The sequence below is a fragment of the Hyla sarda genome, chromosome 2, assembly GCF_029499605.1.
Source record: "Hyla sarda isolate aHylSar1 chromosome 2, aHylSar1.hap1, whole genome shotgun sequence".
NCBI classification, from domain to species: domain Eukaryota; kingdom Metazoa; phylum Chordata; class Amphibia; order Anura; family Hylidae; genus Hyla; species Hyla sarda.
Window position 1 is genome coordinate 339,114,373 of NC_079190.1, and position 16,856 is coordinate 339,131,228.

General features: G+C 42.7%; 1 protein-coding gene across 4 annotated transcripts in view; it reads left to right on the plus strand.

The window, feature by feature from the left end:
- Positions 1-16,856, plus strand: part of PIK3C2B (phosphatidylinositol-4-phosphate 3-kinase catalytic subunit type 2 beta) — a 129,884-nt gene that overhangs the window by 51,261 nt on the left and 61,767 nt on the right. For all 4 annotated transcript variants that reach the window (XM_056558098.1, XM_056558096.1, XM_056558097.1 and 1 more), the window contains exons 4-11: positions 2,800-2,954; positions 5,063-5,183; positions 7,159-7,270; positions 8,756-8,835; positions 9,086-9,149; positions 9,707-9,853; positions 10,781-10,814; positions 13,656-13,851. In XM_056558098.1, the coding sequence (XP_056414073.1) occupies positions 2,800-2,954; positions 5,063-5,183; positions 7,159-7,270; positions 8,756-8,835; positions 9,086-9,149; positions 9,707-9,853; positions 10,781-10,814; positions 13,656-13,851 (909 nt within the window). The remainder of the gene's footprint in view (positions 1-2,799; positions 2,955-5,062; positions 5,184-7,158; positions 7,271-8,755; positions 8,836-9,085; positions 9,150-9,706; positions 9,854-10,780; positions 10,815-13,655; positions 13,852-16,856) is intronic.

Here is a 16,856-nt window from a genome sequence, read left to right on the forward strand (position 1 = left end):
CTCCCGCAGTATTCATCAGCACACTGCGTCTGCTCACTGTGCAGCCGCCGGCCCTTTCCAGCGTCCCCCCTGCGCACTCTCTCACGCTGTCCACCGGCGCTTCTCTGGAGCACTTTTGCTAGCTGGGGTAATTCCTTCCCTCTCCCCCGCTGCTCCACCGTCGGGCTTATACTGTAAGCCGGCGGCCATTATTGCATGCATAGCCCCGCCCTCCTTCCCCTCTACTGCAGCGCAGGAACTAAGGGGTGATATTCCTGCAGCCGGCTGCCATTTTGGCTGAGGGGGAGTAGACACATTGCTCCGCCCCCTCCCTGCAGCGCGGGGTCTCAATTCTTCTTGTCCCTCCCTTCTTCCGCAGCTCAGGAACGGGGGTCTCATTCTGTTCCCTCCCTCCTGCTGGTCCTCTTGTGTGTGCGTTACAAGGGTCTCAGCCCCGACACACACCTTCCGGCAGCGGGGCAAGTGGGAGTGTATAGGGGAGGAGCAGATCTGCTGACGCTGTCATCAGCACGGATCTTCTCCTTGGTCTTGTAGCCATGGAAATAAAGTGTGTGTGTGTGTGTGTGTGTATATGTATATATATATAAATATATAACATTTTCACCCCCTTGTGGTCGTCACATGTATTGCAGCTCCTAGTTTTATTCCTACTAATGAACTCCCTCTGGTGTCACTTTTATGAATTGCATCCCTGCAGTTTCTACTCCCTATATCTAGGAGGGGACCCTTCCAACTGAAGTTGGGGGGTCGATTTAATCTTAGCACAATTTTGGTAGTACTTTTGTACTCCACATGACTTTTACCTCGTGTCCTCAAGGTTCCCTGGGTTACTTCCTTAGGGACGGAGTTATGGTCCTTCCCTCTGTTTCTGAGCATTGGGACTTCTTTTGCCCCTATCCCTCCATTTTCCCTCTGTGGGGGACCTTACGTGACCCGCCGTAGCGGGTCATTGCCAAGGATGCATGTTCCCTTGGGACATACTGGGGATACATTCTATGACCATGCCATGTCCGCTGCACCCGTGGCCGATTTCCAGTCCCTCCATAGGAGGGCAGACCACCGATGGGGTGTCTCAACCAGTGCCAATACATTTCTAGCAGAGGGACCCTACCCTCTCCTCTTTCCTGGTGGGGACTCCCTGGATGGGTGTGTCCATCCTTCCATTTAAAGAGGTCAGTTGCGCGGCACTGACGCACCAGTCTTCTGGGGTGACCTTCATGTGCCCTGACCCTGGGAGTCTCAGCTGGGCTCCCTCTTTATTGCTGCCCTGATGGGCTGTTGTTTTGGAGTCTTCTGATCTGTTTTTGGTCCGCTGGGTCCAAGGTTTATTCTCCTTGCCATCCCCTCTTCGCTCGTGTTTGCGAGTGCGAGGAGCTTTTTTTTTTTTTTTTGCGTTGGAACCCTCCTAGGTGGCAGTGGCGTGCCTTGATCTCTTGGACGGTTTTCCTCTGCGTGACACTCCTGTCCAGTTCTTCTCCCCAATCCCCTTTGTAGGGCGGTCTCTCTCAGACACATTACGTGTTATCCTGACATGGCAGTACATCTCCTGGAGCTTTCTGCTGAAGATGGGAATGCTCACATTTTACAAGTGTGGGGCTTCCAGGAGACCTGAGAGCCTCCAGTTCCTATGTCCCATCACTCCAGTATTACGGGATGCTCTTCTCAGGACGTTCAGGTCCTTGTCGGGCCGGTTTACTTCCTTCTCCTGTGGGATCCATGTACTCCCGGGACGGAGGGCGTTCAGGTCAGCTGGGTTTCGCCAGTCGGGCCAACTTGACCCTATGAGTGGACGTCGTTCCCTCCTTGCGCTTTTTACTGCTGTTCCGGTCCTTTGTCATACTCCGGGTCTGCTCGTCCTCACCGATTCTCACGGTAACCTTGAGATGGTGATCTGGAACCTGAAGCTTGTCAGTCCGGGTCATCGGTTAGATGCATCATGTCTCTCGGGACCATTTAGTCTCTTTTCCTTTTTTTTTTTGTGTTTCTAATCTCCATTTTCCGTGGTCGCCTTCTTCCTGGCCTATGTTGATCTCCCTGGTGTTTTCCTGCCATATTCTCTTCAATCGGCTGGATGGGGTTTTCTTGTTGCCCCCCTTTTTCTCTGTGTTTACCAGTCGGGCTAGTCCTGGCCCTTCTCCGTGGGTTGTGGAGCTTACAGACGCTCAGTTTCTGGGCCCGAGTATCTCTCGACTGAGGGTCTTGCCAGCAAGCCTTGCAGATGGATGGGGTTCAGTCTGCAGTTCAGTTCAGATTTTTTTTTGTACCGTAAAATCTTTCTCGTAGCTTTCATTGGGGTACACAGCGCCCAACCATGAAGTAAATTTTTCTATCCATGCTAGTGAGGGCATATTATAAAAATCATATAAAGTAGGCCATCCCTCCATGGTAGATGATGGTCGTACTACTGAGTCACTCATAATTGTTAAAACAAAGAGCCAGAGGCCCCTGTAGAATTTCTTTGCTCTGCATAGGTCTCAAACAGGTCCCGTATGGAAAACTGTAACATGGCCCTTGCTGTACCTACTCCAAGCTGTGTCTAGACCGGTGTGAAGAGAAAAAAGCCGAAGAGAAAAGAAGCCCTTGATTGCCTGGCACTGTGATCATGGGGGTTTTGAGTAGTTGGACCCCCACAAATAGCCAAGTGGGGGTCCAACTAGCATAGCATAGTTTATCAATCTGGTATCACTTGCTCGGATAGGGAAAACCCTTTTATTGGCACTATTTTTTAATCCAGCACGGATTTATTTAGCAATGCTATGTTTAATAAGTAATATCTGATCACTGTTTCTACCCTTTTAGCCTACGCTCTGGTCAAAATATGACAGATCAAATAAATACTGGCATTGTTTGGAGTCCTGTCAACCTCAGTCCCGAGCACCTGGGTCCTGGCGTGAGCTTGAAAATCACTGTGATCATTGACAACCTGAGAGATCCTCTGACTTTCACCTGTGATTGTGAGTTGGTTTTTATTCATTTGTCCACAAATTTTCTGAATATTTTTTATAATTTGTTAACAAATAGCAAAACTTACTCTATAGCATCAAGCAAGATGATAAAATATTTTTCTGAAGGTTTAAAATGTCTCCTCAGCACCCTGTCTCTAAGTAACTCAGCATAGCCCTATTTTATAGCAAGCTTTTGACCAGAATGACACCCTTTAATATAGTCTAGTTCAGTTGCCAGTGTATCCAGAGTCAGCTTATGGGAGACAAGGCCTCTCATAGGTCATAACTGGCTTTGGACATTACTCCACTTGCAGAATCTTTAGACCCCACAGGAAGACTAGATCTGTACTTAGTCTCAGGGCATTGGTTGTCTGTAAAGAAGGCTTGATACTGGGAAGTACAGTGAAAAGGTACTTTTCAGCATTATCTGTGACCTCAGTTAGCTTAAAGGCTACTGACCTTTGGGTATGTAAAGAGACTCCTCTGGTCATATTCGTAAGTGTACAGTGAGGCACCCATCTATTGCACTGACTTACACAATAAACACATGATGTCAAAACAGTGAGATGTAAACTACTAAAATTAATGAATACTGGTTACTAACATTCCAGGAGCTTTGGAGTCTGACTAACCTGAATCAAGACACTGGAAAAGTGATAGATTTTTGGACGTGGCAAAGCAGTACGGCAGAATAATTATCTCCCACCATGTTTCACACTCTTAGGGAGAAAGTGGCTTAGTGAGCATGTGGTCAGACAGTTTAGAGAGCTTACTTGTGTAGGGATTTGACTGTTTTTAAACTTAAAACGCTGCTCCACCACTGTGACCCTCTTAGCAGTTTAGGGCACAATTACAGGGACGGTCAGGTGGCAAGTGGATAGCATGGCCAACCTGATGCACATGATGCTTATTGGTACTGACTGCGTCTCTGCAACAAATTGGGCTCCACAAGAGGAAGAATAAAGCCCAAACATACCTGTGGGACAACAGGCTGTGAATGTTTGTAGGTGCAGCTGCTCCAAGGCTATTTCGGAGCCAGAAACCACAATGTGGCAGTAGTACAGAAATATCCTTTGCAGAGTAGTGTAGGCCACAGACTCGGGGTGGCCATGTTGGGTATGCAGCATGCAGTCCCCATGGTTCTGGAGAATTCAGGGGGCTGGATTTGTGATGGGTTTTTGTGCCTTTTTAGTAGTTTACAGAGCTGCAACTAATAATGTGCATGTCTTACCTTCTTTGCCTTTCAGACTCCCCACTTTATGACCTTATTAGGTTATAGTGCCCCCTGACCATTTTCACACTTGAGATTTTTCAGTCTAATGTTTAATGCTTGAATCTTCAGACGATGGAGGTAAAAGTAGAGTAGTTGTCCCTGGCAATCATTCAGATTGCATCCCTATTTTTTCATGGGCTATTGGTTGCCATGAGCATTTATGCAACTTTTTAGTTTTTACCAGTTTTCAACATTTTGCCAGTGTACTAAAAAATATTAATGGCTAATGAGCCTTGTAGGGATATGTGAGTTTGTAATGCAATACACAGACTGCTGTAAATGAATTCTAGCTATGTTAAACAGTTTTATTGTATTGGGTGCATAATTGTGTAGTTTGTTTCCACATATATATGTGTAATAATTAGGCTGGGTTTACATATATCAGTTGTTTTTTGCCTGAGCTGGATACAACCAATGACAAAATTAAGCCATAGAGAAAAATGTTGTGTGCAACATTTCTCTGTCCAGTTATGGGTAGAGTCACACGTTTTGGACGCGCCAACCGCACGTTTTGGATGTGCCAACCGCAGTCCCAAAAACGAGCTTTCTGCTGCAACTGGGTGGCTCTGTGTGTCCTATTGTAGTGCCAAATGCGCTCCGTTTGACCCGACCCTAAGAGAGCTGTACAGTGGAAAGACTGATGCTTTTGGAAACAAAACTGACCAATTGGGATCAGTTATGCCATCAATTGTCCTCTAGTTGTGTGAGAAAATAATCTAAAAGGCAAAATGTTGCCAATACCCTGACAATCACAGCAGTGAAAACCATAACAATGGCTCGCTACAGCTTATATAGTTTATATGGTGACTGTTTACTCATTCCTTTCTTCTTTTTTTCTTCACAGGTTCCTCTACTGTAGATCTACTCATTTACCAGACTCTCTGCTACACCAATGATGAACTGGAGAATCTCAATGTATCTGACTATGTGCTTAAACTGTGTGGCTTGGAGGAGTTCCTTCAGAAGTGAGTGCTCCAAGTGTGCTGTGCTATGGTGTAAAGTCTCATATGTTTGTTCCTTCTAAATGCATTCCCTTATAGAAGTATTCATTGTTTGTCCTTGCATACTTAAATGAGCACTGTCATTGAGTACTATTTTTAATATGATAAAGTACTTTAGATTTAAAATTACTTTTTAATGTACTTTATCATAGAAAAAAACATTCTTTATATGTTTATTTGGTCCCCAAAGTTCCTGCCACCAGGGGTCTCCCTTTCAGGTCCGGCCATATTCCTTGTCAGAGCCGCTGCAGGTTTGATCTCCTTCTGGCCTGGCTGAGACCAAAATCAGGATTTGCGGGCGGGACCTGATCTCAGCACAGCACTGTCAATCATGCAGGCAAAAGCAAGCGATATGCACTGCAGGTCCGCTCCGATCTCCCTCCTCTCTGTATTACACACGCAGAGAGGAGGAATTAGGAAGCTGCCTGCCGCTACTGACGCTGCATAGAAGAGAGAGGGCAGAAGTTCACCCCGACAGGGTTTCAGATGGCATTGTGCCTACCGGGGAACACCCCCCCCCCTCCAGAACGCCAGAGCTTACAGATGACGGACTGTAAATAAAGGGGAAAAAATACCAATTATAAAAAATTCATTTTGGAGGAGGGTTTGTTATTGGGATGGGGATAAAAATAGGGGAGGGCGTTGAAACTACTGCTATATTTTCATGGTTGGTCAACTCAGGATGCAGAAGGTGCTGTGATAAAGAGATGGAGTAAACCATGCCTAGTTCCTGCACTAGTAAAACTTCCACTTCTTGTCCTGTGATATAAGTTTATTCTCTCACATATTCTGCTTCCTCTCTGGCACATTCTCAATTGTCTGAGTATCTTCAGGCTGTGCTTATCTTCCTGACCATAGGAAACTTTGGTGCTTTCAAATGCATAATGTTAGAATACACACCCTACGTTGGCAGTTCTGCCATCCCATGGTGGTAGTTGTTCATTGTAGATAAGCATGTTGACAAGTAGTTGTGGGTTTTGAAAATGGTTATTGTTCTGGGAACTGTCAATTGGTATGTATTATAAAATATAATCTGGCAAAAAGAAAGTTTTGAAATAAGAGAGAGAGGCTTTTTCCACTTAACTTCCTTCGTTGTTTCTGCTGGATTGGCACTGTAATAGCTGATTTTTGTCACTGTTATGAATGACATTGTTTTTGTTTGTAACTTTGCCCTGACCCTCATGTCAAGGAATGGAAATCACCAGACAAAAGAAACGAGGTGCAAAGTCTCTTAAGATAAAATATATAACCAGGAACAGTTCCTTGTTCAAGAGGGTGGGATTTCCCCTTTCTAAATACTTTAATCTAGTTTTGAACTTTATATACGGTATTTCAGGCTCAATCTTTAAAGGTAAACACTAGGAAAAGGACCTGGATATGGCTTATTGCAGTGATCCTGATCTATAAAAACAGATACTTGTACAGAGGCATTGCACGAATAAGCTGCACACTTAAAGCTTAACTGTAATGGTAGAGAAAAAAAATGATTACAGTGCAGCACTGTGCACAATTATTGTACAACATTACTTTGATTTACGCTTGGGCTTCCAAATAGCTGTACGGAGCAGCCATACTGCATTTAGCCTTGTGGGTGCTGAGTGCTGTGGCTACAGCTGCTTTGGAGACAGAGTAGGACTCTAGATCTCTTAATGCTTAGTATCCGGGAGTGTGGACAACAGCCGCTCTGTACACCTATGTAAAAGCCGAGTGATTAGTAAAAGTTATTAAAAATGATTATTGTACACAGTGCTGCACTATAATTATTTTTCATAAAACTTTATAGTTACACTTTAAACATCCATAAATGTCTTTCTATGCATTTTATACCAAAAACTAAACTGCAGCTTTTAGTGCAAAAAAAGAACAATATCTGTAAAAACCTAAATGAAATCAGATGGTTTCTAGAATAAGTATGTGATCATTTTGCTTTCCTCTACAGTGAACAGCCACTTGGGAGTCATGAATACATCCAGCAATGCAGAAAGTTTGATACTGATGTCCGGCTTCAGCTGATGAAGAAAGAATCAGTGCGGGGAGATGTTGCAAGAACAGTAAGAGTCATAGCGTCCAAACCAGTTTTTGCTTGGTCTGGTACAATACCCAAGATTGATTGATGTTTTTTCATATGGAATCTTCTTTTTTACTCTCGGGGTCTATTTACACGTACAGTATTCTACGCAGATTTGATGTGCAGGATTTGATGCGCAGGACTTGAAGCTGTATTTAGTCATTTAGTTTACATTGAAATCAAATCTGCGCAGGATACTGTACATGTAAATAGACCCTAAAGTTAAATGGTAACTGCAATTACGCTTTGGCAGCAGGATATCTGTTCAAAATTTCCTGTTACTTCTTGGCCCGAGACTGCAGCGATCTGGATATGGATTTGCCTAAAATCCTATAGACTTGCAAGGGACTTCAGGAAAATCCGTATCCTGTTCGCTGTATTCTCGGGCCAAGAAGTAGGAGATTTAGGGTAGAGTCACACGTAACGGATCCGCAGCAATCTGCCACTCCGAGCAGCCAAATAGGGGCTGCTCTGCGATGTCACACTTCGAGTGCACACTCAGCGACTTGCATGCCCCTGTACAGCTGCTCGGAGCGGCGGATTGCCCCTGCGAGCAGGCCAGGGGGCGGGGCGGGTGATTTGGCAACAGCTGGGGGTACACTATGGGCCTGTGGATCTGTTTCGTGTGACCCTACACTTAAACTGAGATCCTGCCGCCAGCGTGCAATTGCAGTTTTGCTTCAAACTTTAAAGGGGTTATCCAGGAAAAACCTTTTTTTTTTTATATATATCAACTGGCTCCTGAAAGTTAAACAGATTTGTAAATTACTTCTATTAAAAAATCTTAATTCTTTCAGTACTTATGAGCTTCTGAAGTTAAGGTTGTTGTTTTCTGGCTAAGTGCTCTCTGATGACACGTGTCTCGGGAAACGCCCAGTTTAGAAGAGGTTTACTATGGGGATTTGCTTCTAAACTGGGCGTTTCCCGAGACACGTGTTATCAGAGGGCACTTAGACAGAAAAGAACAGCCTTAACTTCAGAAGCTCATAAGTTCTGAAAGGATTAAGATTTTTTAATAGAAGTAATTTACAAATCTGTTTAACTTTCTGGAGCCAGTTGATATATATAAAAAAGTTTTTTCCTGGATAACCCCTTTAAGGGAAAAATGTTACTCGTTATGGTCAAGAAGTGGTTATCTTCATTTTGATTACATATTTTTCCAGACTCCACATATTGTTTACAATTGTTAATAGTGTGAACCTAGCCTAAGGATGGTCATTGCTAGGTATTAGAAATCCCTGGATAATTTTTTAGTTTGTTTGTCCAGTCTTGGTTGGTTGTCCTGTTTGGCGATTTATTGGTCATGTTTGATACAGGTTTTCTTTTTGTTGGGCCCTTGTTTGGAGTAAACTGTGTCCTTACCCATTTGCTTATGGCCTTGGGAACTTTGCTGTGTTTTGATTTTAAATTCTTTATATCCTATAATAAAATTTAGTTGAGCCATAAAAATGATTTTTTTTTCTTCCAGGCCAGTGATATCCAGAGCCCATCTACTCTTAACCTTCATATCCATCTTCAGGAGAGACCTGTCAAACAGACCATTACAAGGTAGGGGAATATATTAAACATTAAAAGAGCCCATATAATATATCCTGACTGACATTATAAATATTAATTTAGGCATATTCAAAATAATATTGTATTTATGATTTATTGCATCTCACACATATAAATCAGTGCTGACGCCATTGTGTTTTGTGTAACAGCTTGGATCTGCCTATTGTTGCCTTTAGTGTGAGAAGTTCCAGGTTTTCAGGATATGTCTATGGGATGCAGCTAACATGTTTCTCCTTCTCAGACAGGCACTGTCACTGCTCTTCGACACATTCCAAAATGAGGTGGATGAGTTTGTTGCATCGGATGTAAGTGCTTTGTATTTGTGGTCCACATCATAATAAGTGATCCTACAACATTGTATAGAAGATTTTAGGGTAATATAGAGACACTAGTCACATCCTGATATTTGTTTAGTTATTTAGTGCAGATAGTAGGAATTAAAATAATGTAGTAAATGTTGTGACAATGTACCAGTTAGGTTCAGGGAACCAGTTTAAACCACTAATTTCCCAGGGAATTCATCCTTGTGCTCATTTTAGACATTACAATATTGTAGTTGTGGCACAGAGGACATTGCTGGTCGTTAAAGCAACCTTAACCCTCATGTTGTGCCCTTCTAGGATCAAAAAATGCTATTCTAGACATTCAGTAATATTCGCCACATTAATAAGTTATGTCAACCCAAAATCAATAAATTTTTTTATAAATAAATAAAAAAAAAGAAATAAAAAAAGTGCATATAAAAATGGTGTAATGTCTGGCTGTTCCTGCCGTTGACACTGTTTTAATGCCAATTCTTCAGCTCTGTAACCTTTTTCGTAGTCGTTTCAATGTCTCATTTTCTCACTTTTTTACTTTGCAGGCTGAATACCATTTACGAGCTGAAAGAGTAGTACAGTCGGTGAAAGCTATCTGCAATGCTTTAGCAGCCGTGGAGACCCTGGAAATTAGCAATGCCCTCAACCAGCTTCCTCCCTGCCCATCCAGAGTCCAGATCAAATGCAGTAAGGTACAGAATACTAGATCTGAAGCAAGTCATTTAGGGAAAATTCTTAAATTCATGCACCAATTTTGTGCAAGCCCTGTCTTCAAACTACTGTTTGCGCAAAAAAATTTAAATAAATAGCTTCTACAAAAATGTTGTGCAATTTTATCACTCTGCTCTCTCCTAGACATCCTATCCCCTATCCAAAGAATAGAGGATAAGATGTCTGATCCCGGGGGTCCCGCCGCTGGGGACCCCTGCGATCTCCCTTCTGCACCTGGAATTCGTTTAGATCGTCGGGTGCAGCACCAGAGGCTTGTGACCTCACGGTCACCATGACATCACAAGCCTCCGCCCTGCATTGCCAGTCATCCGGCACTGAGTGAAGTTCACTCCGTGCACCGGATGTCTGGGGTGCCATAGCAGAGATCGCAGGGGGGTCCTCAGACATCTTATCCCCTATCCTTTTGGATAGGGGCTAAGATGTCTAGGGGCAAGTACCCCTTTAAGTATAAAAAGATTAGGTTATGTGGGCAGCAGATGTAATTTTTTGAGCTACCATTTTATTTGGTTCATATTTCACATGCTTGCTCTACCTATGACCAAGGCTTTTCCTGTATTGAGTATTCTGCATTTCTGCATCTATCTGTACTTCTTCAACCATAGTTTGCTTTCCATGAGGATATATTTAAACCTCTATAGATATGGAATACGACTTGTTAGTGTCTTGTTGTAATGGAGTACATCCTGTGGTTGCAGCCACACCATGTCTTATGAATTCAGGTAATAGACAATGTCCTGTACAGTGAGCAAACTAGGAAACTGTTAGCATAAAGGATTTGTAATTTTACTGTTACATCTGACATTTTAAATATTGTAAAGATTGTTTATTTTAAGATAATTATTTTATTAATGTTTTTTTTTTTTTTTTTTTTTTTTTTTTTTTTACAGGACCCAAACTTTCTGACCAAAAAAGAGAACAGAGGTAGTATATCTACTCTTTGTTATTGTTCTTAAGTTTAAGCGTATGGCAGGCCCATTTGTTTTTTTTTCCCCATTTCAATAGAAAACTTTATTTTATCATCAAATAGTAATGAATGCATCCTAAAATCGTAACAAGCCAAATTTGTAGCCTGCATGCCCTACTTACAAAAGCATCATGTTCATGTTTGCATGGGATTCATCCAGTAACCCCTTCACTATGCTAGATCAACAGGAAACCATACATTAAAGGGGTATTCCGGGCAAAAACATTTATACCCTATCCAAAAGATAGGGGATAAGATGTCTGATCGCAGGGGGCCGCTTCTGAGACCCTCCGCGATCTCCCTGCAGCACCCGCATTCTATGCGGGTGCTGAATCTCCAGTTTCGGAAACCTCCGGGTTTCCGGGACTGGGGATGTGACGTCACACCACGCCTTCTCCATTCATGTCTATGGGAGGGGGCGTGACGGCAAACCGGAGGTTTCTGAAACTGGAGATTTAGCACCCGCATAGAATGTGGGTGCTGCAGGGAGATCGCGGGGGGTCTCAGCAGCGGGCCCCCCGCGATCAGACATCTTATCCTTTATCCTTTAGATAGGGGATAAAATGTTTTTGCCTGGAATACCCTTTTATTTCATCCACTACCCAGGACCACCATGGTTTTCTGTTTTTAGTCTAAAGTCACATGTTCCGTGGCCTAAACTAGGATATTTAGTCAACAAATATAGTAACAAGGTACTCTTGGTTACTAAATTTTTTTTACACAGCCTTAATGGAGTTGTTTAGGGAAATCCTTTAGCAATTAAATGTGGCCAGGCTGGAATAAAAATAACGAAAACAATGTGTACTCATCTTCCCTAATGCCTTGCTGTAGCTGCATTGATGGTTTTGGTCTCAACACGAGGAAATGCCTCCTTAGCCAGTCATTGGCTAAGGTAGATCACCACTGCTGGTGGGTACTTCCTCATATTGATATGGGGACCAGGAAGTGCTGTGCAGTGGGACCGGTCACCACTGAAACCGCAATGACAGGAGGTTGGGGTAGGTGAGCACACAGTTGAAAGTCTGGCCACTTTGAACTGTTAAAAGAATTCCACGGACAAGCAGGCCACCCCCTAAAGGGATGAAATCATATCTTCAATCTAACACAGCTTTTGCCAATATGTTCTCTTATTATGTAATTTCATTTTTACTTGTGTAAATGAGGCCATTAACATTCCCAGTATGACTGTAAGATTATTATCGTTGGGCAATAATAAGATTGTTATCCTGCAGTCCTCTACTCTTCTTTTATTAAGAACGACTGGCAGTAATTCAACTATTTAATTCTGCCCTCCTTGATGAAGTAATACCTTGTAAACTATAATCATTCTTATTAATAAATAGAAATATTGATCCTTGGAGACTGCTAATATATAGTTATCTTAAGAATCACAGACTCGTTTTATATGACTTCAGTTTATTGCTGTGTCACTCAGAGTTTAGTGTGCTCTATAAAATGCTAGCAATCTGATTTTACTATTCATTTTATATTGTGTGTTCACCAAAGCTAATACCTTAAAGGGGTACTCCGCCCCTAGACATCTTATAAGATGTCTGATCCCGGTGGCCCCGCCACTGGGGACCCCCGCGATTTCCCTGCTGCACCTGGCGTTCCTTTAGAGCGTCGGGTGCAGGCCGTCACGCCCCTCCCATAGAATTGCATTGAGGGGGCATGGACGTGATGTCACGACCGGGGCGTGATGATGACGTCATAAGCCTCCGCCCACGATCGCCAGTCATCTGGCACAGAGCGAAGTTCGCTCCGTGCACAAGATGTCTGGGGTTCCGCAGCCGAGATCATGGGGGTCCCCAGCAACTTGACCCCCGCGATCAGACATCTTATCCCCTGTCCTTTGGATAGAGGATAAGATGTCTAGGGGCGGAGTACCCCTTTAAACATAATACAACCAACAGGTTCTAAATATACTAACATTATTATAGTAATAGCTATCCATACTAGTTGTAGAACTTCTTCCCTGTCTGGAGATGGGTTATTTCTTTAACCCCCTATGCCTGCTGCTTCATGAACAGAATACAGAATGTATTCTACTAGTGTCTGCACAGGGCATCTCTTGGAGAGTTTCCATAGCCATGTGACTTAAATGGTACCTCTTATCGTGCCTCTAGCAGAAGAATATGTATTTAAATATATTGCCATAGGGAGATAGATTTTTCAGAAGTCCCATAGACTATCATGGGACTTTCAGGAAATGTGTCTCCAAGTCACGATAGTAGGAGTGGCTTTAAAATTTAAAGTGTACCTGTCGCTAAAAAAACTTCTCACATGTCCTAGAGACTTGTCAACAGTTTGGATCAGTCAGGGTGTTCAGATCCTTACCCTAGTACAACCCCTACATTGAATGTAGTCTTACATTGAATGTTTGTCTTGCTTAGCTCTTCTCCCAGCTAGTTCTACCTATTGATCACAGTTTCAACACTCGACTCCAAACGATCGAAACTTTTCACATGTCTCTACAACATATAAAAGTTTTTTTTAATTGACAGTTCCCATTCAAGAACATATCCTGCTTCTAGGAGCACAGTTAGAGGTACCCTTTAAATTGACCTCACATTAAGAGGGATACTATTAGCCATGGGAGTGCAGTGATAGTAATACTGTAAAAGAAGTGCAATAGTTCACAGGAATCAACGTTGTAGCATGCAAGGCCAGTGTGCACCTACACTCTATACCTCAGCAGTGTTGATTACTATCGAATTTATACAATTCTTTGTTTATACCATATATATATATATATATATATATATATATATATATAAATTTTTATTTTTTTTTTACAGAAAAGGTAGTAGAGAGCCTTACAGCAGCCATTTTGGACCTGGTTCATCTGTATTGCAGCACATTCAATGCAGATTTCCAGATGGTGCTTCATTCTGAACGCAAACAAAATATGACCCAAGACTCTTCGCTCCTTACAAGTCCACTAGCCTTTATAGTGTATGCTGCACATCGGATCCCCATTTCATGGGCAACCAGGTGAGACACAGGCAATTGCTATTTAAAATGATGGTCTTCTTTACAGGTCATAGGACATCTGCTGCAGCAGTTAAGTGTCAATAAACAAGCTACATATGGATCACCCTATCCTCACAGGTCTCTATGTTTAGGCTTTAAAAAAAGAATTTTATGACTATAGGTGAAAAACACCTTTTGTCTATGGTTGTCTTTGACGTAACTATAGGGGTACAAAGGTTCTTCATATCTGCTAGCCTGAACCTTAGTACTTTTGAAAAATAAACAACTACTTTGCCACGTAGGATAGTAGAACCATAACTGAGAAGTGATACTAGAGGGAAGCTCTGGTACATATTTGGCATCAGTAGTGCTAGGTTTTGTTACAGTAGAGTTTACTTTATATTCGTATATCTGGGGCTTATCACATTGTTCTCATATAAACCAGATTAAATTCTATACATTTGTGAACTCTGACTGGTGACTTAAGTTCTACAAGTAATGTGGTTGTATTATTAGATCAAGACAATTATTTAATTCTCATTTTTTTTTTCCTGTATTTTCATTTTCCTGTGTATTAGGATACACTGGTTAAGTCTATTTTAGAATGTATATTTACATACAGTGTGTCTTTCATGTAAAGAAATGCGGATGAGCTGCCTGCATAGACATCGTAAATGCGGACCCTGTAATGCATCATTTGACTTTGAGACACTGACTGCAGGGGGTTGATGAAGACAGTAGATGTAGCCAGTCCCTCCCCACTTGCTCGGCCTTTCTGTCTCCTGATCATGAGTGCCATGAGATGAATAGGGAGCAGTTCATTCAGCCGCTCCCCTCTGCGTGCAGCTGTGCTGGAATTCTCTGCTCTTGTCCCAGAGCTTCCTCATTCTCTCAGCCTCTCCCTCCTCTCCTCTTTCCAGCCCTCCCCCTTGCCCGATGAGGTGACAGATGGTCAGTTCCAGGCTTTGCTCTACTAGTCCTAGGCTGCAACATCAGGGAGTTTGAGAAGTGGGTGGGTGGGGAGGGGGGGGGGTCCCTTTGTTTAAAAGGTGCCTTTCATTCTCTCTGTTGTGCTATGGGAAGAGGAGGAGATTAGAGGAGGTGTAGAAATAGTGGAGAGCGTGACCTTTGGTATTTTTCTGTACACCCTCACCCCTCCCTTAATAAATCTGTTGCTACTTGCCTTGTGAATGTCTTTGGAAAGGGTGGGGATGGAGGCTTGCAGCTGGGCACTGGATCCACTTGTTCTTGTACCACGGCTCACGTGCCCCCGCTCCCCCTCTTCTCTAATCTGTTTATATTTATTCCCATCATCTCCTCCCCCATGCCTCAATTATACCAGGTTCCTGACATCTTTCTCACTTTCTCATAGTTTTTTTTGTCTCTTTTTATTTGCATACAAGCCTTTCTGCCTTCTTGCTTGACTCATTTCTCTCTCTCCTTCTCTAGCCTGTCTTCCCACCCTTTCTATAAATGCCTTAGCGTCTCAGAGTCGTACATGCTTAAAAGAGAGTTACTTGCAGAGGTTAAACCGAAAAAATACATTGTAACGCTAAAGATTCCGAAAGTAAATTAAAATGCTACAAAAGGTGTAAATATTACCAGGTTATTTACATACTACATTGTCAGAGATGAAAGGTTTTAACAGGATTCGGGGTTAAAAAGAAATCATTTTATTTAAGAGAGCATTCACACTTGAAAGATTTATTGCACGTTGCGACCTGGAAACAAACAGAAGTACAGTATATGTGAATGTCATGTAGAAACATCGTTGCCCATAGCAACCAACCACAGGTGAGCACAATACAAAATGGAAGCTTAGCTGTGATTAGTTGCTATGGGTAACAAACCTTTTCCTTTTGAATAATTTTAGATTATTATCCTCAACACATTTTCCCATTTCTTTTACCTACTGTATAGTGAGAGGTGAAATCCATTGAAAATCGTCATGCTAGTGCATATATTTAGTGTGAATCCTATTGCAGGTATTTATAGATTGTAAACGGACCTGTTAGGGGACTTCTTTCCTGTCATACAAGGTTTTTTTTTTTTTTTTGCCTTTACTTTGAATCAACAAAGACAAAGAAAGGTTCTTAGGTCATCAGTGTACTGGAGGCCGTATCTCCAGAAGGATATAGATACTCTAGAGAGAGTTCAGAGAAGATACTAAACTAGTACATGGATTGTAGGATAAAACTTACCAGGAAAGGTTAAAGGACCTTAACATGTATAGCTTGGAAGAAAGAAGAGACAGAGGGGATATGATAGAGACTTTTATATACGTAAAGGGAATCAACAAAAAAACTACCACAAGAGGAAATAGTTTTAAATTAGAGGGGAAAAGGTTTCTGCAGTAATATCAGGAAGTATTACTTTACTGAGAGAGTAGTGGATGCATGGAATAGTCTTCCTGCAGAAGTGGTCGCTGCAAATACAGTGAAGGAGTTTAAAGAGGTACTCTGCCACTAGACATCTTATCCCCTATCCAAAGGATAGGGGATAAGATGTCTGATCGCGGGGGTCGGTGGGCACCCTTGGGAACTCTGCTGTGGCACCCCAGACATCCGGTGCACGGAGCGAACTTCACTCTGTGCCAGATGACTCGCGATGCGGGGCGCGGCCGTGACGTCACGAGCAGGGCGCAGTTGTGATGTCACGAGCCTCTAGCGCTGAACCCGATGCTCTAACCTAATGCCGGGTGCAGCACGGAGATCGTAGAGCACCCCAGCGGCGGGACCCCAACGATAGACATCTTAAGATGTCTAGGGGCGGAGTACCCCTTTAAGCATGCATAGGATAGACGTAAGGCTATCCTTCATATAAGATCGGACTAGGGACTTTTTTTAAATTATAGTATTCAGAATATCTTGAACAACAGTTTGCATCTTTTGACGTTCTGTGATTTTTTTAAAGCATTATATTAAAGGAGTAGTCCAGTGGTGACCCAGTGGTGAACAACTTATCCCCTATCCTAAGGATAGGGGATAAGTTTGAGATCGCGGGGGGTCCGACTGCTGGGGCCCCCT